This window comes from Dicentrarchus labrax, unplaced genomic scaffold (genome assembly GCF_905237075.1).
Source record: "Dicentrarchus labrax unplaced genomic scaffold, dlabrax2021, whole genome shotgun sequence".
In the NCBI taxonomy this organism is placed as follows: domain Eukaryota; kingdom Metazoa; phylum Chordata; class Actinopteri; family Moronidae; genus Dicentrarchus; species Dicentrarchus labrax.
In genome coordinates, this window is record NW_026136703.1 from 1,109,331 (window position 1) to 1,135,881 (window position 26,551).

Consider the following 26,551-nt stretch of genomic DNA (forward strand, 5'->3'; position numbering starts at 1 on the left):
AAACTGATCACATGTTTTCTATATAAAATCTTAATCTGAGAAGTAACTAGTAACTAAAGCTGTTAAATCAATGTAGTGGACTAAAAAGTACAATATTTCTCTGTGAAATGTAGTGGAGTATTTGAGTAGTGGAGTAATACTTGAGTATTTACATTTTATGCTATTTTATACTTCTAGTATAAAGTAGCATTAACTGATCCATTACTTGAGTATTTACATTTTATGCTATAAAGTAGCATAAAATGTAAATACTCAAGTAAACAAGTAAATTAAAGTGTTTTTAAATTCCCTAGCTTGACTCTCAGTCCACAAGGCTGGCCAGTTCTCATCTAAAAGAAACAAGGAGATATACAGTGGGATAAAAGCATTGTATTCTGTTCACTACTTCAAAGTCTCTGCTCATTTTTCCTGCTTCTAACAGATCAACTTTAAGGACAGAATGTTCACTTGCTGCCTGATACATCCCACCCACTGACAGTGTTATTCACTTCACCTGTCAGTGATCACTTCTGCGCACTCTGGCTCCAAGTGGCGAAAGTTGGCAGCGACCGTATCCGGGATATTATGTTTCATTTTTGTAAAGTGAAGATTCAACATCCATCTTTTATATGTTGATGCTTTCCACCGTTTGTAGTCTGTGTGTGTCCTCTGAGCAGGCAGTGGGTTTATGAGCTTTCTCACTGAGAACAGCTGCCTGCTGGTGGACACCAAGGCTGATGAGAGTAGGGAGCAAACAGTGAAGTTGCAAGCTGTAAAACCAAAACAATGAGCTAAAAGAGCTTGAAATATCTCAGTGCGAGTGGAACTGCATTACAAAGTTGGTTATAACTGTCTTTTATGGGTGACTGCTTTCACATTACGTTTTATTTGATCCATTGTCAATTTAAAAATATAGTTAGTTGCAGCTTTAAAAGTAATTTTTAGAAATCACCTTCTCATACAAGTGCCTGGATCAATAGGATAATGATTGTACTTTAGTTTTACATCTATCAGTACATGTAAAGTAGACCATCTTTCCCCAAAAACATAAAAATCTCTTTATTCCATAAAAACCAGACAGTGCAAAATCATTAACAAATATATCAGACAAGAACTTTCAAGGGTGCAGTGCTTTGTTACATTATATAACCTCTTGTTCCCTTAATTCTTGTGTAAAACCTTTTCATAAAGAGAAAAAAAAAATTGCACCTATCGTGTTAAAATCAATGCTTTGAACAAGTCAATAAATTAATCACAATATTCACTGCACAGTGTAAATGATTATTTCACAGTAGAATCCTTATCCTGCCACCACAGCAAAGTTATCGAACTGAGCCAGTTCAAATGAGCGCGTTCCTATGGCTGCCCAGCCGTTCTTTGGAGTCAGTACCACAGCGTTCTTCCACAGAGGGTATCCATTCAGCTGCCCCAAGGCGTACTGGCCCTGCAGCAGAGCGGGGGCACAGTGAGTCAGCAAATGGTTTGAGTATATATGCATATCCACTTTATGAGATACAGTATGACTCTTTATAGACATCCTCATCCTGAGTCAGTCACATGGGTGTGACAGGTTCAGTTAGCATGTGATTACACTGTAACCATTAGCAGCCAATCACCGCAGGCCCATTCAGTTCATACAAAGCTCAGCAACCAGCAAAACCTGAGTCAATTTATGGAAACAGTCTCGCTTATGTTCATGTGTCTTTACCTGTGGGACTTACAGTGTGATCTGACATGTACAACATGGCAACAGAAGTTTAATCAGGAAAAGCTATGAGCTCTCTACATAAACTAAGATATTAATCAAAATAATGCTTCACTGCAATTAATGACTATTTTAATTATCAATTAATGTGCTGATTGTTTTCTTGAGAAAATGTCAAAAATATTGAAAAATGCCCATTTGAAATTGTGAGCCCAAGTTGACTTATTTTACTATCAAACAGCAAATATTCACATTACAGGAGCTGTTGATATGCTATTTTGCTTTAAACTAAACATATAAACAATAAATCAATTAAAATGGTTACCGATCCAATCGCCTAATCAGTTCAAAGACTATTCGTGTGCCACATTGTTTTGATTGGAAAGCACAGGTACGTAATACCACAGCAAAAAATTGACTTTTCTAGCTTCTCCCACCATCTACAACCCAGAGTGGACAGAGTTTCTGATAAACTATAATTTCCACTAAAAGCATGTACAATGTTTGAGTCCAGGCTTTAAAGAATTTAAGTGATTCAGCTGACCCTTCCTTAGTCCCACCCCTTTTTGTTCTGTGCACCAATAACAACTGAGCAAGACTCAGTCAGAACCTTGGTCAATTTCCTCCTGCACATTTTGAAGATGGTTAAAAGATAAATACGACATAGCCACCTCTTAAGTTACCCAATGTTATCAAATCCTTTAATAACCATTAATTTAAATTAGCTAGCTAGTTAGCTAGCCTTTTGCTAATATTACCAATAACATAATAATAAAACGGTCAGAATTAGCCAATCAGAGGCAGAGTAGGGCGGGTCATGACTTCGCTTCCTGGGTAAAAACCTATTGCTTAAAGAAAAGGAGAAAGTTGACCGAGGTTCTGACCAAAAAAGGGACAGGATTCCAGAAGGGTCAATTGAGGAGGTGATAAAGTAAAAAGGCTCCAATTTGGAATTCTAATCTAATCTCATCAGCACCCATCAGTCTTGATTTGGTTGCAGTCAAGCTCTCTAGTCTTTAAAAGGACAAATGAATGAGTGTCAGTATGAAACATTTCGAACATTAAGACATGGAGTCTCAACTTACTTTCACAGTGAGTGATAAGGTGTGCCAACCATATGCTCGGGTACCAGACTGTCCCTCTGCAAGTACAGTCTGTCCAGCTGTTGGTCAAACACACATTGATAAGAGAAACAGCAATGACACCTACCCAACCCGGTACAATATTTTTAATAATGAAGCAGAGGGTGATAGTACTGACCGAGATCATTGGTAACTTTGTATGTGCCATCTGCAAACACCCAGAAGAAGACTCCATTAGCGCTGCGGATTGACTGGCCACCTTTATCCACCCTGGCTGCTATGAAGACCCCACCGGTCTTAACGCTCTCCATGAAGACATCACATGTAACCGTCAGGTCGTGCCTGTAACGTAACAGTGTGAGATTATGTTGGATAAAAATCTTGCACAATACGAGGTTTTAGACAGTTAAAGCTGCAGTAGTTAACTTTTATAAAAATGTCATTACGAAGAACCAGAGGAACCTGATTGTTTCACAGATTATCTGTCTCATGTGCTACTGTCAGGATATAGTGAATTTATGTCCTGACAGCTAGCAGGAAAAAATCTGATTGCAAATATGAAAAAAAGTTTTTTTTTTTAGCTTTAAGTTAGCATGTTTGCCAAGTTATATTCACCACTGGTAGTCTCCTATGACGCTGATGGTCTGGTCGGCATCAGCTGCCCATGTGACGGGTCTCTCCGTCAGAACCTGTCGTAAGGTAAAGACGTGAGGTCCAGGGTCAGTCAGGTTGATGTAGTACTCAAACACCCCTGTCTGGTCAGCAAAGTCCGGAGCCTCCGAGAAGGGGGGGTTTCCTACAGGAGGTCAAATACAGAGATATGGGAAGATGGATGGAGACTATTAAGACCTTTTATTCCAATGTTTCAAAAATACCAGGTCACAGTACATGAGGAAATAAAGAAAATAAATCAGGTCAGGAATTTTGAGAAAGCTTGTGGTTTGAATGAAATCATTTGTCTTGATATAACTGATTCTTTTCTTCTTTTCTGAATTAACATTATGCATCTTTCTACCTTACAATGAAATCATTTTGATGCTAAACTGATTTTGGGTGAATGGTGCCCCTGTCAGTCCCACTCTGTGCCCTGTACACCTGTTCTTGCTCTTCATCACTAGATGGCACTAAATCCTACACACCAAGAATTCAATGACCAAACAAAAATCATTTGGGTTCCGTGCATGCTGTACTTACGGATGTCAAAGTTGTCCTTGTAGACTTTAGGGAAGCGGGCGGAAGGGGGTGGGTCTGGGTAACTTCCTTTCTGTCCTGTTGTAATCGTGGTTAAAGTGTAAACTTCATCTTCAGCTAGGTTTAAGGTGAAGGATCCATCAACAAGCTGAAATAATCATAAACATGTTAAAACTATTGGTGCCATGATTTAATGTAGGAAGCATATTTTCTAACTTCTTATTTTACCTTCAGTGGAGTTAGTTTCTCAAAGAAGGAGGGCTTTTTTGTTTTGAAGTTAAACTGCGACCGCCACACTTGGAGTTCCTTGATGGAGGCCTAGGAAAAATAAATAACAATGGATAACAACAGTAGGTATCACTCACTAACTCAGCGGTATGATGAAGACCTCAGAGGAACTTACAAAGGATCCCTGGAGCTGGAAAGTTGCATTCTGGGATGTCACATTGAAGGGAGGTAGTGGAGGTCTTATGCACACTGAGTGATCATGAGTCTGTAAAGGAAATGTAGAAAACAGACATTCATATATCTCAAGAGCAGTTTTAGAGTATCAGTGTAGTAAATGTAACAACAGTAATAAAACAGCTGGAAACACAACTTCAAGCTAAACTTGAACACTGAAACCTAAAAACTTAGTTTTGTTGTTTTAATCATCTGTACAGCTACATCCTTCAGAACTTCATAAGATAATTTCTAGACAAATATTTTAAATTACAGAGGCAGGGGAGGAAACTACAGCAGCATATTGCTGTCATACGAGAAAAACAGCTAACCTATCAATGGCACGTTTCTTATAACAAGAAGCTTTTCATTTTATAACACGAAACAAGATGGTAAATGGTAAATGGACCTGTACTTGTATAGCACCTTTCTAGTCTTCCAAACACTCAAAGCACTTTTACACTACGTGCCACATTCACCCTTTCACACACATTCACTCAGTGATGCACAGCATCAGGAGCAATTCAGGGTTCAGTATCTTGCTCAAGGATACTTCGACATGTGGCATTTATCTGTTTATTTTTATTGACAATTTTTTTTCTGGCATGGCAGCAATTTGCTTCTGTAGAAAAATGTAAAAGTAAAAATGGAAACAGGAAATCCCAACTTGCCATTGTTTCAATGACAACAGTGAGGTTTCCTGTCCCGTCAGTCAGGGCTACGTAACTTCCGCCTTGTGCCAGATGTCCAACAGTCTGCAGGTAGGTCCATCCTGGCTGGGTGAACTGTGTGGTGTGGGCTGTGATGAAAATAACAGTGAATACATTGATTTATTAAACCACTGCTGATAACTCTGATAAGTCAGCCACAGCAGTTAGTAACTGTAACCTGTTGACATCATGACAAAGTCATTTACAGAAAATTCGGCGTGCAGTAACTCTATAGATTGTGGTTTCTGTGTCTATCTTACTGAATAATAAATTGTGTGGATGCCAATTAAAAAGAGAAATGGAAGTCATATTATTAAACATTGGCCAAGGGGGTCTGTCTTCGTCCAACTGCATGCTATACGCTTTGGAACCACACTACACACAGCTAACCTTCATACTGTACCTTATAACTTCATTTTCTTGTTTGACAACTGACCTTTGCTTTTCTACAATACTTTCTCCATTTATTTTTGAAACATATTTAGAACAAAGAAATGTCTGTCTTTATAAACATGTCAGTGCCATATTTGTGTGATTTTAGCTAACTATCTGAGGGAGAAACAGGTTTCTAGTTGGAATTAACTCTTTTTAAAAGCCATTTGCATTATTTTCAGTAGCAACTTGGAATGTTCAATGTCCTATTTGACATTCTGCTGTGCTGTTAAGATCAGCAGACATAACATACTTGCACAGTATCTCTCTTCTGAGTGCACAATGTAATGCAGACCTGTGATCCAGATAGGGGACTCCACAACATAGTTGCCGCTCCAGGGCTCCTCAGCTGTCATTAACCCGTCTCTGCCGAATGGCAGATCCTCATAGTAGCTGGCCACCAGGTTCCAGGAGATGGTGCTGGAGGAAGAATAGCAATCAACCACAGCTGGACACAGGAGCTGAACCCAGGTTTTCATGGCACAGCCACCATCTTTTTGGATCATTTTTACACATTAATGATGAAATATTTTCTCTTTTGTGTACTTAAAAGCTGATTTCCTTCATGTACAAGGTTTGGTTGTTTTCACAAGTTTTAACCTTTCTTCCATATACACTGTGTTCCAAATTATTATGCAAATATGATTTCAATTATAAAAAATAAAAACAATGTCAATGAAAGTTTTCGATTGTGTTCCCATGTCTGTTTAGATCACTGACATCAATCTCAGACAGGTTTGTCTTTATTAGTTTTCCAGGTGAGCCTAATTAATGGGAAACTACTTAAGGATGTTGTTCCACATTATTAAGCAAGTTACAGGTTTCATGCAATATAGGGGGAAAAAAATATCTTTCTGCAGATTCTGAAGTGTGAAATAGTGCAGTATCTTTCAAAAGGTATGAAACCACTGGATATTTTACTAAGTATTAAGAGAGATCATTGTCCTCTGAAAAGATTTGTGTCTGATTCAGAGCGCAGACAGGGTTCGTTCAGATAAAGGCGTGTTAAGGAAAGTTTCTGTAAGGCTAATTCATCGTATTAAGTGAGCAGCTGTGAAAAAGCCAATGAAGAGTTGTAAAAAAGGTATTTGAAGTTGCTGGTGACTCTGGAGTCCCAAGATCCTCTCGACACAGGATCTTCCAGAGGCTTGCTGATGTGCATAAAGCTGTATTTCGGCCACCCTTAAACAATGCCCACAAGGAGACATGATTGCAGTGGGCTCAGAAATACATGAAGACTAATTGTCTAACAGTTTTATTCACTGATGAATGCTGTGCTACACTGGATGGTCCAGATGGAAGGAGTTCTGGATGGCCACCATATCCCAAAAGTGCGACATCGCAAGGGGTGTGGAGGGATGTTTTGGGCTGGAATAATGGGAAGTGAGTTGGTAGGCCCGTTTAAGGTGCCTAAAGGTGTCAAGTGTCAAATGACCTCTGCAAAATATGTGGAGTTCCTAACTGCCCATTTCCTGCCATGGTATAAAAAGAAGAAGCATGCCTTCCGGAGTAAAATCATTTTCATGTAAGACAATGCACCATCCCATGCTGCAACAAATACCATTGAGGCCTAGGCTGCTATGGGCATTAAGGGAGAAACAATCACGGTGTGGCCACCATCATCTCCTGACCTCAATCCTAATGAGAACCTGTGGAGCATCCTTAAAAGGAAGCTCTATGAGGGTGGGTGGCAGTTTACTTCAAACAGCGGCTCTGGGAGGCAACTCTGGCATCCTCAAAGGAAATACAGGCAGAAACTGTACATGGACTTACAAGTTCAATGGATGAGAGAGTTGTTAATGTGGTATCAAAGAAGGGCTCCTATGTTAATATGTAACTCGATCTTTAAAGATGTTTTTGATTTAAATAGCTTTAATTTGAGAAAAATGATCCCCTCTAATGCAAAAAATACAACAGATTTCGGTTTTCAATCCTTTAGAAACTTAAGTGTTTTGAAACTCTGTTTTGCATAATAATTTGGAACACTGCATTTTGAGTTATTTTGCAAGAAATGTCATTGGTAATTGTGTTTAAAAAAATCCAGATTATGATATAATTGTTGAGGAATAAAAAATCCTATTGACTGCCAATTATATCGACTATTTAGTAAGAAAAAGAACAAAAACAGTATATGCATAATAATTTGGAACACAGTGTAAGCTAATGGATTAAAGTAATTCTCTCCGCACACTAAAACGCGTAAAGCATGGGAACAGGATCTGGAAACTGTGATACTGGATGATGTCTGGGCTAAATGTATCTCCAACATACACACCTCCTCTATATGTATAAGGCACGGGTTGATACAGTTCAAAGTATTCCATCGGTTACATTACTCCAATGATAGGCTAGCTAAAATATACTTGTCTGTTCTCCCTACCTGTCCCAGGTGTGGCAACCAAGTGTCACTGGGCCATATGTTTTGGTCCTGTACCTCCTTAGTTGATTTCTGGTCCTCCATTTTCGACTGTCTATCAGTTCTATGCAACACACCCCTCAAACCCAATCCACTCACTGCTTTATTTGGAGTCACACCCTCAGAAACATGTACCATTAATATACAAAAGAGAGCTATAGCATTCTGTAGCCTTATAGCTCGCAGGGTGATTTTATTGAATTGGAAATCTAACAAATGCCCACCCTTCAGGAGATGGATTCAGGAGGTGCTGTCTCTACTTCAGTTAGAAAAGATAAGACACACACTGAACGGCTCTTGTGACACATATACCAGAATGTGGTCTCCCCTTATTGAGTATGTAAAGAAGTTAAATCTGTAACTAATCATGTTATCTTGGTCCTCTCTCTTGTCGACCTGTCTGACTAGCCCATTGATGTTACACTTATACAGCACTGGATCTTTTTTTTTTTTTTTCTCCTTGTACTCTTGGTCCCAGGGGAGGGTATGTGGGGATGGTACTAGTACGGGATTATGTTCACGAGAACTGATATGTTTGTTAGGCTAGTGGGAAGTCACCCAAAATGTGGAGATACCCCTACCGGAGGTAGAACAAAGCACAACAATGTTTTTTATATTCTCCAAGGTCTCCCATATATGAAATAGATTCTTGTATAAAAATATTTTACTGCAAAAGTGGTTAAATTGAGAGATATAGTGGCACGCCCCAAATTTAAAGTCAGGCCGAATTAGAGTCAGGCCGAATGGGAGACAATACACCTTAACCCATGTAATTTTGTAATCTAAGCTCTGATTGATCCCAAATTTGGTGTGGAAGTGGACAGGGGGCCCATTTACATGTCTGAAAAAGAGAATGTGGATATCTTGATGCACTGAGGAAATACAGTACTACAAACACAGAAGTACAATAGGCGGAAGTATTAAATATGAGGGACTATGTTGAATGTATACATTTACTTTAAGTTAGCTTTGGCTGGGAGTGTCTCAGACACACCAACCAGGATTTGTTAGAAAGGTCTGACTGTGCTGAATCCAGCAATATATGATATGTAACTGTAGCAGGTATAATCAGTCATCTACATTAAGAAATGTATGACGTGTGCCAACAATAGCATGAAATGGATGTAAAAGGGGTGGGCATAATAAATTATTTATACATTATTTAACTTAAACATTTCTTGTGTAAAACAAATACAGCCTATTTTATTCAACTATAATATACGTATAAGTTGTCAGTCCCCTTGAAATAATATTAGAACACCATTTTCAACAAAACTAAATATTGTCACTGTATTAAATATTCTAGTCATTTGATTGATTGAGCTCGCCTGGTAGAGAGTGATTGGATAAACTATTTGATCAACTATAAACTATTTGAGGAACTCTAAAACCTACTTTAGGGTGACCAGACGTCCCCGATTTTCGGGGACAGTCCCCGATTTGGCCGACCTGTCCCCGGTTAAAGCTGTCCCCGAAAATGTCCCCGATTTGAATGGGGGAGAAAAAAAGTTGCGTATGGATGCACACTCCAGTTATTATGGTTAAACCATAGGGTTAAACCAGTTTAACTAACGTGCTGACGTTACGTGCGCGGTAAATGGCTTGTGTCGACCGGCTGGTCTCTTTTTGTTTGCTTTTTTTTATAAAACACACGCGGGCTGCTCCCGCTGTGCTGCGGCACATCGACGCCACAACAGCAGAGCGCTCCTCTGCTCGTCTGTGCAGCTGCAGGTGGTGACGGGGAGCCAGCTGGAGAGCGCCTCCTTCTTTATTTTAGGGGCACCGTCCTTACAGGGGGAAGCAGCGTGCAGGTTGCACTCAGAGTTTGTTCTGACTTTCTATCACAAGGAGTGCACAGCGTAAGTGTAAATCCTCTCATGTAATGCTTTGCTGTGAAATATGGCTGAAGTCACGAGTGGAAGTGTGCACATGTTGACAAGCTCCCATGAGTTGATTGAAATAGCTAAAAGAAAAAAGAACTATAAATGATAATAATAATAATAAGAAGAAGAATCAGAGTCAAATCAGAATCCAAGTTCTTCATATTGGTTAACAGTTTGAAGGGTTAAGGGTAACTTCTCATTGGCTACTCATTTGTCAAAATACATTAACATGTAATTGCCCCTGTTATTCATTTCATAACGATAACGAAATGAATAAACAACAAATTTTGACCACCGCGCTAAAAAATGTCCCCGATTTTCATTTCGGAAACCTGGTCACCTTAACCTACTTGGACCCATGTCCATACACCACAATCTTCATAGATGTGTTCTTAAAATGTCCAAAGTAAGTCTTAATGTGATGTGGTAAAAATGATTCAGCTTTGACTAAAGAACTGATTACTGTAGCTACTAGCTGTTAGCTGATTACTGCAAAGTCATGTTTTTTGGAAAATCTAACTAAAGGCTATACCTTTTGGCTTCAGCTAACATATAATTATACTTGATTCAACCATTCTGTTGTGTTAGGTTGATGTTAATTACTTTTGTTTGTTTTGTTTGTCTGTGTTAGAGGTTTTATTATCCCTTCTGCTCTTCGTTTCATGCTAGCTAACTTTGTGTTGTTAGTCAAAATTGACTGATCTATTTTAGCTGCTTAAAAATCTACCAGCATCCTTATATTATAATCTATTAATGTATACTTATCTTTCTATTAACTGAATTTAATTTGATTATCACAAGATTTGCATTTATATTTTTACCTGTATGGCTTAATTTACATGAGCTAATACAATTTGTCTTTAGCAAAATTAGCACAGTGTATGAATTATTTGAGCTATAGTGATCATAGTGTAGTAATTCCTTAGCTGTTGTGTTTCCAGTCAAGACTGATTTGTTGTCTGAAGGATATTCTTCATAATGAATAGAACAGGACAATCATAGTATAACCTGTAGAACAGCGCTAACCAATCTCATTAAATCAATTATTAAACACAAGCCGTTTAATGTGATAATACCTGCAATTTTTATATAGAGAGTTTTACCATTAATTTCCTACAGCTTGGGGCAGTGGTTCCCAACCTTTTACCTACATTGAGTAAACTGATGACCCCTGACTGACATATTTTATGTATATTTCCTTTTATATTTCAACAATAACAGTAGTGATAAACTGTACAATGAACCTAAACAGTGAACAAAATAATTGCAGGGAGTTTGTGTAAAAAAACCCAGAAAGATTTGGATGACTTTTGAGAAGATTTTCTGTGAATATTGATGAGTTTCCCTTATATTTTTATACAATTCTCTGTCTGTATTATGTATTTTTAACAGTAATACAGCTTAATAGGCTTCTTTTTGGCTTTATTGCCTTAAATTGATAGTGACACAGACTCTCTTTTATCAGAGAGTGAAGGCTCTGTGAATATAGCTTGTGTTCAGCTCAAAGTTTACATTTCAAATAATAATATCAACTTTAAAAACAACTATACTATCTTTTTGAGAGAAATAAATTAAATGCAGAGCTATAGGCCTACTGTGTATATTTAAAAAAAAAAAAAAAAAAAGGTTTTCTTACACCACTTAAAATCAAGAAAGTATTGCGACCCCTTGTGAAGCTTGGGCATTTCCCTTGTGGGGCTTTTGGCGTTCAGGTTGGGAACCACTGGCCTGGGGAATGTTCTACTCTACTGTAAGAGTTTCTAATTGTGGAAACTATTAAAGGATTAATTCCATGTGCCTGAAGATAAAATTTGTATATTTTTCTCATTAACCAGTACTGGGATGATGGAGAGTGAACCACAGGCATTGGATCCAAAGCTCTGTATTATCTGTACCAAACCACTAGAAAATCTTTCCAAGAAACAAGACCCCTATGTCAAGAATCCCAAGGTAGAAGGCCTTCGAAGAATACTAAATGTTGCAGAAGAGAGAGGAGATGATGTCCATAAAACTTTATTTCCACATAGAGATGACATACTCTCCTTCAAAATAAAAGTGTCATATCATGTATCATGCAGGGCAAACTACTCTAGTAAGACTAACATCAATGAACAGCAAGTTACTCCTGCTCAAAGAGAGAGCCTCTCCGAACCAGTATCATCAAGAAGGATAAGTAGAGAGGATGCAACCTTTTTCAATATACGAAGGGATTGCTTAATTTGTGGTAAAGATAGTATCAGACCAGAATGTCTGACACCTATTACAACAGGTACAGGCAAGGGTACCAGAGACAAGGTCCTTAATGCTGCATCAGAAAGATCAGATGAAGTCATACATCATCGGTTACTTTTGCACCAAGATCTCTTTGCTTATGATGCAAAGTACCATAGGAGATGTCTCTCACACTACATTTCTGCTAGAAACATAGCAGCTGCCAGGCGCAAAAATGAAGCTGAAAAAGAGACCACTATGTATGACAAGGCCTTCATGGAGCTTCCTGAACACATTGACAAAACATTATTGTCAAAAGACATGGAAGTAACAACTCTTAACTCTTTAACTGGTAACTACACTGACATACTGAGGACAATGTCTGAGGCCCAAGATGAGGCAAATGAACAAGATAAGAAGTACAAATCCTGGAAGTTGAAAGAAAGGCTCCTTCAGCATTACAATGACAGGCTGGTATTTGTTGAACGTTCTGGAAAAACAGATTTGGTGTGCTCTGGTAATATGTCCATTGGTCATGCATTGAGAGCAGCTGCCCAACTCAGAGAAGAATAGACAGATGACTGTGAGACAACACTTCCAAAGACACTTGACAGTATTTCTGATACCCAGATCTTACGCAAGGCTGCAGAAATATTGAGGAGAAGTATGGAGAATGTTGAACATGAACGTCATTTCTATGTTAGCAGTGATCAGCTCTCTCGTCTCCAATGCAGCAAATATGTGCCTGACCTTCTGTATGACTTTGTAAATTGGTGTGTTGATTCAAGAGCTCTTAGAAACCACCAAACATGTGTTGAGGAACCATCTTTGAAAGAAAATCTTTGTGTAATCACAATCTGCCACAGTCTTTTTGCACAGTGTCGCCACATTCAAACACCAATAACCCTGGGACTTGCAATTCTGATTCATCATGAGTTTGGAAGCAAGACACTAATTAATGAGCTCAGTGCAATGGGCCACTGTGTTTCTTATGATGAGGTTAGGCACTTTCTCACATCAGTGGCAGCAGACCAGATGTCAAGGGCAGAAGGTGTTTACATCCCTAATGGTCTCTCCAATGTGTCTGAACATGGGATTGTTGATGCAGCCATTGACAACTTTGACCAAAACGAAGACACTCTGGATGGGAAGCACACAACTCATGCTATGGCAACTGTTGTGTACCGAAGAGGCCATGTTTCCACAGCAGAGAAGAGCATTGCAAGGGTTTCGCAAAGATCTCTAGCTGCTATAAACACCTGTGACTTGGATGGAGGAAAACTACACAGGTAAATGTGTTTTTGTTTAGATTTGATTAAAATATTGTCATGATATGATAGAGAGTATTTTTATGTTATAGTAAATATCCTTTCCCTATCACCTGTAACAGTACTGGTTTATTGGGATGATAAAAAGGCTGGATGAATGTTAAGACTAACAGTGTTTTATAAGTAATGTATATGATTATAAGCAACTTCTTATTTCAATTTTGATCACAGGTACATCAAACCTCCAAAGCGACCAGAACCACCTGAACTTCACAAACCTGAGATGCTGGAATCCAACACTGCAGTCTCAATGGCAGCAGACAGAAGAGATCTAGTGTGGAAGCTTGTCAGGAATGTAAATGAGAATCAACAGAATGTCCCAGCATGGTCCGCATTCAATGCCTTCACATCTGATAATTCCTGTGCTGTAGCCAGTGTTCTCTACATGCCTTTCATTAGGGAATCACCTTCGGATCTGTCCACTATATATACAGCTATGATACGGCTTGTAGCACTTGCTGAAGAACTAGGACAGCATCACATCCTTGTGACTGCAGACCTTGCTATCTATAGCAAAGCACAACAGATATTATGGAGCAAACCACCCTCTTTACAAGGAAAGTTAACAATGAGACTGGGAGGTATGCACATTACCATGGCTTACCTGGCAAGCATTGGAAAGCTCTATGGTGATGGCGGCCTCAATGACATACTGACTGAGTCTGATGTGTATGCTGAGGGAACAGCTCGACAAATTCTTCATGGCAAACAACTGGCAAGAGGCGTTAGGAGCATTAAACTAACCCCTGAAGCTTTGTTCAGGCTTTTCTGGAAAGCGATGCAGTCATGGCTTAAAAGGCAACATCCAATGACAAGAACACAAGAGCAGCTCCTGAGAGATCTGCAACATGCATTCCATGCTAATGACAATTATCAGTGAATTGGAGACTGGCCTTATCACAATAAAAGTATCCAAATGTTCTCAGTTGAGGGAGTTAAACAATCAGCAAACTTTGCATACTGGTTGAACTTCCTGAAAGGTGCTGATCTGTTGCTGCGGATTCTTCGTTCTGAGCGTGAAGCTGACTTTCAACTCCATCTGAATTGTATGTGCGAAGTCATCCCTTGGTTCAGAGCTGCTGGAAGGTCAAACTATGCAAAGTGCATGCCAGTGTATGTAGCAGAAATGAAATCCCTTGAACATCAACAGCCAGAAGCATATGCATTCATGCAGCATGGAGGATTTGTTGTCCACCGGTCTGAGGAGCGAAGCTTCAACTGTGTGGCTACTGATCAGGCACTGGAGCAAACCATCAATCGAGAGGGAAAAAGTCATGGTGGAGTTGTTGGGTTTACATTACGAAAGGTAGCTCTCACAAGATGGCTGATGACAAGACATGTAACCACAGCATATGTGGATGCCATGAAAGACCTCTGTGACACTGATGAGAAGAGTTCAAAAGCCCATCAGGAACATGGCTCATCCAGAATGGACAGAGATGAAAGGGATGTACAGAAGATAATGGCAATTTTGGAGGAGATGCAGAATCCTTTCAACCTTGATAGCATTCCAGAGGAACTGATTAACATTGTCACAGGTCAGGTTGCAAAAGAGCTTTCATGTTTCCTCCAAGAGGGTGCAAAGCAAAACACAGTCTTTATTGAGGAACGCCTGGCAAAATCCACAAGATCACGGAGCTTCTGGGACCGTGAAAATAGAAAACACTGTGCAACTTTCCAAGACATGAAAAAGTCATTTGAGGCTGGCACAAGAAAAGTTCACATGGATTCAGATGTGCTCTTCCGAAGGCTTCTTGCTGTTTCCAAGCAGAGGGAGGTGTCGATGGAAACTGTGATGTCTCATGAACTTGCTGCTGTCCCCCCATCATTGTTTAATGATGATGGAAGTAGGAGGAAAACAACAAAGGCTGACTTTGCTAAGAAAATTGAGACTGTAGTTGAGGAGATACAGCAACTGCCAAATTCAGAGGAACCATCTGCGTACATCATTGATGGCATGGCTCTTCTACAGGGTCTCCATGATTCAGACTTCCAGACATTCAGTGACCTAGGTGAAAGCATCTGGAGGAAAACTGCAGCCTTAACAGGAAAGGAGGGCTTCAGCTGCGTGGCTATAGTCTTTGACAGATATGACCATTCGCCATCAATAAAAGACCTTGAAAGGAAACGCAGAGGCACAGTTCAGGTTAAGAGACCTACATATGTTATTACAGGAAGAGCAAATGTTCCTAACTACAGAAAATACCTGAAGTGCAGTGGGAACAAGGCTGCCCTGTGTAGCTTTGTCAGCAACTACATAGTGGATACAGGACCTCAGAGAATCTCAGCAGAGAAGACCATTATTTTGGCAGGAGGTTTTGAAAATGGTGAGGAGGTTAAGATGGTCAGCCAGTCAGGGGTTGAAAGCTTAGTAGACCTATACAGTAACCAGGAGGAGGCTGATACAAGAGTGGTGTTACATGCAATACACCTCGCAAGGTCACATTCTCGTGTTATCATCAAATGCAATGACACAGATGTACTGGTACTGCTTGTCTACTATTCAAGCAAAGGAATGTTTGCTTCATCTACTGTGTACATGCACTCTGGACATGGTCCGAGAGAAAGATTTGTCCCAATCTGTGCTATTTCACAGAAACTTGGAGTTAAATTCTGTGAATGTCTACCTGCGTGCCACTCCCTCACTGGCTGTGACACCACAAGCAGCTTTTACAGGAAAGGAAAGACAACCGCTTTTACAAAGCTGAAGACCAACCTTGTTGATTTACAAGAAATGTCTAACTTTGGATTATCTAACAGCTTGGAAGAAGCATTGCCTGTGGCAGGAAAATATGCCCTCCATCTGTATGGACAAAAGAGAAAAGAGAATGGAAGCCTATGCACTAGCCTTGATGAGCTGAGATACATTTTGGCATCCACAACTGATGCATCAGCAGCACAGCTACCTCCGACTGAAGATGCTTTCAAGCAACATGTTTTGAGAGCAATGTATCAGACAGCAGTGTGGCGTCATAGCCATCTTCCAAAGGCACTTCTCTGGAATCCCATCGGACAAGGCTGGAAAGTCAGAGAAGACAGATCTATTGAGGCCACATTGTTCCAGAAACCAGCGGCTCCACAAGAACTCAGAAACATCACACACCTCTACTGCAGTGATGGGACCTGCAGTGACCAAAGAAAATGCCAGTGTCTTTCAGTGGGATTGACATGCACTGAGTTTTGCTCATGCCAATGCCAGTGTCCAAACTTGACACATTTTGTCACAGAGGATAATGTGGATGAGTGACATTCTTCATACAACAAATTTGTTTGTATGAGTGTTATATGTTCATATTTTAGTGTATTTTGCCTGTAAAAAACATTTTGCATCCAGAAAATGTATTTACCTGTTAAATTAAAGTTGATACAACAATTTCAACAAATTGTCTGTTACAATTTCTCTCATATGGCAGTGTATTTTTAGTTTCTTGATTGTTGTCTGCGGACATGCCATTTACATCCATTTCATGCTATTGTTGGCACACGTCATACATTTCTTAATGTAGATGACTGATTATACCTGCTACAGTTACATATCATATATTGCTGGATTCAGCACAGTCAGACCTTTCTAACAAATCCTGGTTGGTGTGTCTGAGACACTCCCAGCCAAAGCTAACTTAAAGTAAATGTATACATTCAACATAGACCCTCATATTTAATACTTCCGCCTATTGTACTTCTGTGTTTGTAGTACTGTATTTCCTCAGTGCATCAAGATATCCACATTCTCTTTTTCAGACATGTAAATGGGCCCCTGTCCACTTCCACACCAAATTTGGGATCAATCAGAGCTTAGATTACAAAATTACATGGGTTAAGGTGTATTGTCTCCCATTCGGCCTGACTCTAATTCGGCCTGACTTTAAATTTGGGGCGTGCCACTATATCTCTCAATTTAACCACTTTTGCAGTAAAATATTTTTATACAAGAATCTATTTCATATATGGGAGACCTTGGAGAAAATAAAAAACATTGTTGTGCTTTGTTCTACCTCCGGTAGGGGTATCTCGAAAACTAAAGCACTTTTGGGGCCTTTCCCTCTAGCCTGTGTGTGTGTATGTATGTATGTTTACCTTTGTCTCTATAACTGAAAACGCCTTAAATAAAGTTGTTAAAAAAAAAAAAAAAAGTAATTCTCTCCAAAAAAAATAAATAAAATAAAAATAGGGAGGAAAAAAATAGATTGGTTGGATAAAATATAAAAGCTCATTGTGTATCTACTCACGCAGTCATGTTTCCGTTGACGTAGTTCTGGTTAAGGATGCGAGCCCAGCAACCTCCTCCCACCTCATCGTTGAAAGTGCTGTAGTCCTCCGACGACCACAGCTTCTTCTGCGTCTTCACAGCCTCCTTCACAGTGGTGGTGCCTGGGTAGTGGGCCCTGAATGCCACACATACAACACACAGGGTCAAAGTCAATAAGAAAATAACAGAGATGTATGCACATTTGGGTGTTAAATTTAGCTAACACACACACACACACACACACACACACACACACACACACACACACACACACAAATTGTAAAGTATGTTGAGTGTGTTTTTAAATAAATGTTTTTCATTAAAAGTAGGACTGCAACAACTAATCAATTAAATCGATTAAAATCGATTATAGAAATAGTTGGCGATTAATTTAGTCATCGATTCGTTGGATCTATGGCAGGCGCTGCAGGCAGGCGCTGCAGGCAGGCGCTGCAGGCAGGCGCTGCAGGCAGGCGATGCAGGCAGGCGATGCAGGCAGGCGCTGCAGGCAGGCGCTGCGGCAACGTCTCAGGTGGTGGCAGTAAGTCAGCCAATGCTGTGCCTGAGCTCACGTGACGACGCCGTCTACCTTGCCTGGAGTAAACATTTGAAAAATGGCGGAGGCAAACTCTACAGATTTAGTGTTTAGTGGAGAAACGTGTGGAGGTTAATGATACCACGGAGAAAGGGGTACGACCAAGTCATCAAAAGTGTGGGAACACTTTACGTTAAAGCCTTCAAAGAAGACAGTTTGCTGCAAAATGTGCAGCGTTGACCTCGCATGGCACAGTGGTTCAACATCACTGCGGGAGCACCTGAAGAGAAAACATGTTGGAGCCATGGATGAAGGGAACTCACGGTACCTAACTTTATAAATCCATAGCCCTGGTACATTGATCCGTCGTGTCCGTGTACGTGTGTTTAACATTTTGTTAACGAGGAGTAATCTGATTGTTTAACGAAGCGCAGCAGCAACTGCTGTGTATTCATTTTTAAAGTGTTACAAACTACGACGTCCAGCTCTTTTGTTTGAGTATCCCTTTGTTGCAACTCGGGGTTGATAATGTGTCGGTCTCCGGCAGATTTGACTCTGTTTTGGTGGAGAAAACGATTACCAATTTTGAAATAAACGTAACGGACAGAAATATATCCGGTTCGTTTCATAATGGATCAATGTAGCCGGGCCACCAATAAAGCTATTTAAATCTATTTAGGTTGGAGGGACACTTTAGTATAACTAACGTTATGGAGTTGCTGGAATATATCTTGCTGTTATTCAGAGGCAGTCTAAAGTGAATTCTTTATTACTTCAAAACAGAAACTTGAACAATATCTGATCCAGTTCTGATCTGATTAGTTACATTTCCGTTTTATTTTTGGCGTATGCTGCATCCCCAATGTCCATTTATTTAATTTAGTTTTTTATGTGGTGGCATTGTCTTTATTTGCCTTTTACATCAGCATTATTAATTAAATCAACAAAGTATGTATTGAGTTACATGTAAATGGTGCTAATATGTACGTTTATTATATGGTTTCTCTCATTTCAGAAAGAACCAACCCAACATTAGTGACTTTGTTCAAAGGAAGGTCTGCACACCACAGCAAGCAGCTGACTTGAACAGGTTTTTGTTTTGAGAACAAATGGAAAAGGCCTGCCATGTGAAATTTATCAAAACCTATATATATTGTTTTTGTTGATAACTGTTAAAAACCGTTCAGCTACAAACTGAAGTGCACTTTATACATTATTATTATTATTATTATTATTATTATTATCAATTTTATGTTTATTTGTTAAATTCATTTGGCTCCTTTTTGAAATGGAAGACTTTAAAAAGGTTTTTGTGTTGAGAAAAAATGTAAATGTAATGTAGTTATGTGCACTTTATAAAAAACTATTTTTGTAACCTTTGCTTTGTTTTATTTGGCAAGTTGTTTGAAAGAACATGGTACAAGAGGACGCTGTTTTTTGAATGACATACTTGAAAGGATAGAAATGTAGTTTTTGTCTTTTTATCCGATTAATAATTGATTAATCGAAGTAATAATCAACAGATTAATCGATTATCAAATTAGTTGTTAGTCGCAGCCCTAACTAAAAGAAATATTTGTGACATCCTCCACGTACCACTAGAGGAAGCTCGCATACCGCCAGGGGTACGTGTACCATAGTTTGAGAACCAGTGAACTAGACAACAGCCAAACAGGCCAAATCAATGAGCAAAACAGCAAAACAGCCAAATAAAAAACACATGCAACATAAGTTAGGATATTTATATATAATTTATATTACATCTTGCTTTCTTTTTTTTACCTATCATTGTAAGACTACAATGATAAATGTTTAATACAAGTTAAAAAACCTTTCATGTACTGCTGAAGGCGAGAGATGAGTCAACAAGGAAGTGACTAAGCACATACTATCACATGGTGTAGATTAAATCTACAAGGAACAGTTGCAGTGTTGTGCAGGCTCAAAGTTCACTTCACACAGATTCAAATGTACTAGCTCACATTCAAAGTTCACAATTTTAGGCTCACAGTTCCAAAAACTGACCAGTTCGTGTTCATTAATTAATAAAAATCCACCTAAAACAACATGCTATTGGCAAACCATGTATATTAGATTGTAAAGTGCATGGAATAATGGCATTATACATGACTTGTCTTTGTTTTGATATTGCCCTGCTCTCTAAATTTCAGCATTTAATTGAAAAACCCATATCAAGCACTACTACTGTGAGCAGACAGAACACAGATCAGAATTAGCCAATGAATGAAATATGCTCATGCACACACACAAACAGAAACACTGATCACAGGAATGTTATGGTTAGTACTGTACATATCATGCAGGTAAAGACTACACTCTCAACCCATTAAAGAGGACCACAGACCTAGTGCTTGCATGTATCACCTGTTAATAGCTCAGTTAGACACAACAAACTGATGTTAGGGTGTGCAGACAAACACCACGCGCAGAGACGGGTCCTACCCTATCACGTCTACAGCTCTGCCGAGCTCTGGGTCTAGCAGCAGATACAGGGTAATGGGCTCCCACAGGTTGTCACTGGCTATGATCCTGACCCCCTCCAGGCCATTCTTATCCAGAGTGTAACGCAGCAGCTGGTACAGCCAGTCAGTCACACAGGAGGAGAGAGCAGAGTAAGACACAGATTTATAGCTGGGACTATTTGGACTTTATCAGGGTTTACAGTATTTGCTGCAACCATGTAAAACCCACACACCTGCAAAATCAAGCTTTATTTTGATTTTTTACAAAAACTGACTATAAAGCTGCATTTAAAGATTTTTTTTGCCCATTTGCCCCACATGTGATGTTTTGTTTTCAGCTAAAGAAGCTGAACAGTTGAGATTATTTATTAAAAAGGTCCTGTGTGTAACATTTAGGAGGAGCTATTGTCAGAAATGGAATATAATATCCATAGGTATGTTTTCATTAGTGTATAATCACCTGAATATAAGAATTGTTGTGTTGTGGTGTTTTTAGGTCGATCGGTACTGAGTGTGTGCAACAACACATATGAGAAAGAAGTGAGATGGCTCACTCTTAACTTCCATCATCAGCTCCAAAAAATTATTTAATTAAAAAAAATTTAAATTATTTCAGGCCCAATCGGGCAAGTGAGTTGCAAGATTTACTAGTCCAAAGTGGCATTTTACTTGCTCTGGGTAAGTGGGCAATTTAAACTTATTGTTGATTTGCTGTCATCTAAATTTGACAGAAAATATAAATTTGGAACATTGAAATAACTTAATTTCCACAATTCTATATATCGGGATTTTAGAAATAGTGGATAATTAAATTGAAAAAAGATTAGATAATTGACTGTGACCTAATTTTAGTGATAAAAGTGTCTTGTTTGTGTATTATATGGGAGCATGCACTTAGCTTATCAAGTCGGCGTATGACTAAACTCTTCCAGTCTAAGAGAAAAACAGCCACAAACATTCAGCTTTGATTCACTACAACAGGTAGATTTATGGGAAAGAAGACAACGCCAGATGAGAAACAGAAGACCAACTCACCAAGTGTTTAAAGTAAAGACACACGCAAATGAAGAAGCCAGTTCACCATGTGTGCATCACATGTTTAGTCAATCAGTTGTCAGGGATCAAACTGCCCTCCAATAAACTCACAGTACACACTTTAGATCGCACTGCCATTGGGCCCAAAAATAGTAAATAGTTCTCCTAATGCTGGGCTACTTGTGGTTCCTATAGTCTCTAAAAGTAGAACAGGAGCCAGAGCCTTCAGTTACCAAGCTCCTCTCCTGTGGAACCAGCTTCCAGTTGTGGTTCAGGAGGCAGACACCCTCTCCACATTTAAGAGTAGGCTTAAGACATTCCTCTTTGATAAAGCTTATAGTTAGGGCTGGATCAGGTGAGTCCTGAACCATCCCTTAGTTATGCTGCTATAGGCACCACCCACCGGGTGACACTGCACCGAGGGGTCTGTCCGAGGTTTCTGCCTCTTAAAAGGAAGTTTTTCCTTGCCCCCATCGCCAAGTGCTTGCTCATGGTGAGAATTGTTAAGTGTCTGTAAATAATGTTATAAGGAGTTCGGTCTAGACCTGCTCTATTTGAAAAGTGTCCTGAGTAACTTCTGTTATGAATTGGCGCTATACAAATAAAATTGAATTGAAAAAGTTAGCTAAAAATGTATGAATGATTGAAAAAAATCATCTAAAAACTGAATAAACTGTTGAAAATGTTACATACAAGTTGGTAAATGGTTGAAACAGCAACTTGTGTCACAAGTAGTATGAATGCAAAGTTAAACAAACCAAAACACTGACAGTTTAACTGTATGGAAAATATTCTGATAATATCCACTTTTATAAATCAGTGGTGTAAAATAACATCCAGTTTAGAATCAGTGCAAACCAACACGTTTGGGTGGTGTTGATGATACTTTTCCTTTGACAGGACTGTGGGGGTACGTCTGAAAAATAGTTGGGAACCACTGTGGTAGGAGTTTTAATTCTGCGCCACTTCTGAGTGTGACTACAGGCTGACTGTACTTACCCAATCACCTCAACAGAGTCATTAAGGTGCGGGTCAGCGATCATAGAGTTAGCGATGCTCCAATCACCATCTGCCGCGATGATGCCAACGCCAGTTAGACCAAGTTTATCCAGCGTGTTCCGGAGAACCTTGGCAACAAAGACATGCTCTCAGAGGAACCCAGCTAGAACTTCAAATCAACCACTGAGAGTCAAACTTCATCTCTCATGTGGAGCACAACTCAATGTTGGTGGCTGTTTTTCTCATTTATTTCACAGTTTAGGCTACAAGCTTACCCATAATGCACATCTGTCAGTCAAATCAATGACAGGACATTGAAAAAAAGAGTTTGGGATTACCTTGATGTACTTGCTGTCAAAGTTTCGCTCATTCCAAATCTAAACAGACGAAAGCCAATTTTAGTTACACTGCAAACGTGTACAGATTCTGCTGCTCAAAGCAGCGTTATATGTTCAGCTAACATAAGAAAAAAAAAGTTACTTAAATAACCTTGTTTGAGCTGCTTTATGTAACAGCCCCTACGGTCACCTGAAATACTGTCAAGTTAGTTGTAATTAACAGTAACAGTTTATCATATACATCATATATATGGAATCTGGGAACACTGGGTGACACGCAGGTCAAGGAACACAAGCAGTCAGACGATCAGACAGGTTGTAAACAAGCTGACAAATGAATGCTGTCTTTTTAAAGCACATTATCTGAAAGTGAACACCTGAAATGTTAATAATTCCTCAGTGAACAGTTAAACTTTGTCTTCACACACACACGCACAACTGCAATAAGTATGGTAAAAGTTGAACCAGAAAGTTGGTCTATAAACTGTGATTACTAGTTTTACTGCTCACCTTTGTTTTCACTGTAAAGTAAGTCTGTTTAGAAAGTACCATGAAATAGAAAGTATTGCTGCATGTAGATTCATTTAAATTGCATTAATGTCATAGATGTCGCCACACAGCCACAGATGCATATATTTTCGAGTATGTGCATGGTTGAAGGTTTGGGCAGATGTGATATGAAGTGCAATTCTATTAGCATAGCATGGAGCTTGAAAAAGAATGAGACACAAAGTAAAACGACTACACACCCCGACATACTGAATGTCCAGGTCATGGTACTGCTTGGCACCGAGGATCCAGTTCACCACGTATGCTGCAGTGATGTCTGGGAAATCATAGGGCCAGTTCTTACCATGGCCCACCCAACCAGGAAAGGCCCAGGGTAAACCTACAGGAAGACAAACACATGCAAGGCTGAAGATGCATTGTGTACCACCAATACACTATCAATGTCAAAGCAGCGCTCCAAGCAGCAGTGCTGTTTTTGGTAAGACCACATTTCCCATCAGACCTGCTTACTGTTAATGAACAAACACTGCAAGTGGTTAGACTGCAAAAATAAAATCCAGCAAGTCTTTGATATACATGTAGAGTTCCATGACTATAAGTTGTCAACTATTAATTGCACACTATTTTGATAATTGATCAACAATGTACACATTCTTTGATTACAGCTTCTCAAGTGTGAATATTTCTGGTTCTTTTGGTCCTGTATGACAGTAAGCTAAATATCTGTGGGTGGACCGGATTTTTTTCAACAATTGTTTTTAATGGACCAAACAACTAATCAATTAATGGAGAAAATGATTGACAGATTATTCGACAATGAACATTATTTTGCATTGTTGCAGCCCTAATGCCAGATGTTTTCATGCCATATGGAACTAGTATGCATAAGCCCACAAATAGTGTATTTAGTTAAAGAGCAGAATCACCATGCAGCATGGTCCCAAGGCACTTCCAATTACAAATAATACATAGCAGGGGTTCTTGATATCCTGTCATGTTTTATCATCAGCTGATCTCAGTTTCTCAGCAGACATTCTCATGATCTTTATTATCTTCAGCAGCTGTTTGTCTGAGCTTCCTGGAGTATAGGGCAGAAGAACTGTGCTTTCTCACCTATGAGTGTGACATTTGGGTTCCTCCTCTTGGCCTCTTTCATCAGCCACCACTCGTAGCCTCGGAAGTAGTTCTCATCGCTCTCATAGTGCATGTGTGACGGCTCTGTTCCATCTTGAAAAAGACAATGTCACAACCATAAGGAACACAAAAGGAACTTGGAGCAAATCTTGTTTTTCAGATTGTTTGGTACTGACCCCCCAAACATTTCACACATGATTTGAATTATATATTCTTTTAAACAAATTTGTGATGTATCAATGATCATTCCCACACTAAACATGAATCATATTACTGGCCTATATTTAATCCACCAACCAGCACTTATTTAGTGAGGGGTTGAAACGGCCTTATTCCTACAGTCTTATCAGACTTCTAAAAGCGGTTGAGGAGACTAAACTGTCAATTGTTTATCTTTATGGATGATATTGATGCCAAATTGACAAAAAGACCATCGACATTTGACAAACTTGTCCTGTGCTTTTTCATTTTCTTTAAGGGAGTTTGGCACAATAGATTCCCTGACAGTACGGAACACAATGAAAAACTCATATTTTTAGAAACAGTAGAGCAATAAACAGATTTATAGTGAAAGAGCAGCTTTATTAGTTCATGATTGAAATAAAAAGAAATGTATGACATCCGTTGGCTCGTTCTTGTCACTTTATGCCACACTGTCAATTGAACTGAAAGTAAATATATAGTTGTTTTTATGAACGCTGTTATGCTTATCTGACAGAGATAATGAAATACAGCAGCATTCTAAACAATGGGCAGATAATGCAGCTGTGCAGTTGTTGACTCTGAAGTAAGGACATCTCCTGTTAAAAGCCTGTTGCCTTGACTCCTCCCTCCTCTGTGTCCCTCCTCGCTCCCTCCGCTCTCATCTCAGGTGGGAGGGTCTAAGATGAGAGGAGAGGAGGCGAGGAGGCGAGGAGAGGAATCAGGGATGTACAAAGTGGGAAATAAGAAAGGCCTAACGTAGAAGTATGTGTGGATGAGACATGAGGTGGTCGGATACGGTTAGCGATGACAGCAATGCGCTGAAGGATCATGTGTTAAGGGGAGTGGCTTTGGAGGCATACCTGAAGGGAGGGGATGGATTGTTTTGTTGTTGGATATTTTCAGAATCTAGCTGTCTCTTGTTGGTTTCTCCAGTGTCATCTATTCTAGCTTTAAAGATTTGCAACTTCACTTACTTTTACCAGCCTGTAAATAAAATATCTATTGTTAGTCAGGTCAGGGGTCACCCTGAATCTTGGAACCTGTACTGGCATTTTGCACTACTTCCTGACAACTAATAGGCTGACATATGAATCCATTTGCAGTGTTACTTAATATGACTCACCAGTAGTTTGAGAGTCTCCTCCGATCTCCACCTTCAGTATGTGCAAAGAAGCTCCAAAGTTGGGCTGCAGACAGCAGACAGCAGAAAGCAGAGCGGTGAGGTCCCCTCTACTTTACAGTGGACTGTATGAATGACTGAATGATACCGTACCTTAAACAGGTAGTCTAATATCTGACTGCGGTACGGCTCAGCATAATTCACCAGTAAACGAGACGTCGCCTGAAGGAGCCAGCAGATACATTGTTAGCGTTAAAAGGACTGCAGTAACAGAAGCAGTGAGGCAGCTAACTGTACGTCCTCTCTGTGGACAGACCGTATCGTACCAGGAAGTCATTCAAAAGTGACTCAACTCACCCCTCCGCCGCTCAAACCTCCAATTCCGTCAAAAACTCTGCCCAGACCCGCTTTATCGTTCAGGGCGTAGGTCTGAGAGGAGCAGGGGTCCACAACCGAACCGAGAAGGAGGAAAACCGCCGCCCAAGCTCCGCGCGCCATCCTGTAACAGCAGGGTCTGCACTCGCTGCCGCGCGCGGCTGTTGTATGCACGCTCACGCTTCCTGTGC

The 26,551-nt window shown here is 39.7% G+C and overlaps 1 protein-coding gene across 2 annotated transcripts; it reads right to left on the reverse strand.

The window, feature by feature from the left end:
- Positions 1–1,013: 1,013 nt before the first annotated feature.
- galcb (galactosylceramidase b) lies at positions 1,014–26,533 on the reverse strand. 2 transcript variants are annotated; one of them, XM_051383806.1, is made up of 17 exons: positions 26,343–26,533; positions 26,139–26,207; positions 25,989–26,052; positions 24,641–24,754; positions 23,767–23,906; positions 23,018–23,056; positions 20,626–20,756; positions 17,608–17,763; positions 5,836–5,960; positions 5,070–5,197; positions 4,361–4,450; positions 4,186–4,275; positions 3,961–4,105; positions 3,382–3,562; positions 2,945–3,108; positions 2,770–2,846; positions 1,014–1,423 (listed from the first exon to the last, which is right to left on the reverse strand). In XM_051383806.1, exons 1-17 carry the CDS (start codon positions 26,481–26,483, stop codon positions 1,280–1,282), a joined length of 1,998 nt encoding a protein of 665 aa, XP_051239766.1. In that variant the 5' UTR covers positions 26,484–26,533; the 3' UTR covers positions 1,014–1,279. The 2 variants fall into 2 exon arrangements, with proteins under 2 accessions (XP_051239766.1, XP_051239775.1); XM_051383815.1 differs by lacking the exon at positions 20,626–20,756 and adding an exon at positions 22,680–22,807.
- Between the last annotated feature and the right edge of the window lie 18 nt (positions 26,534–26,551).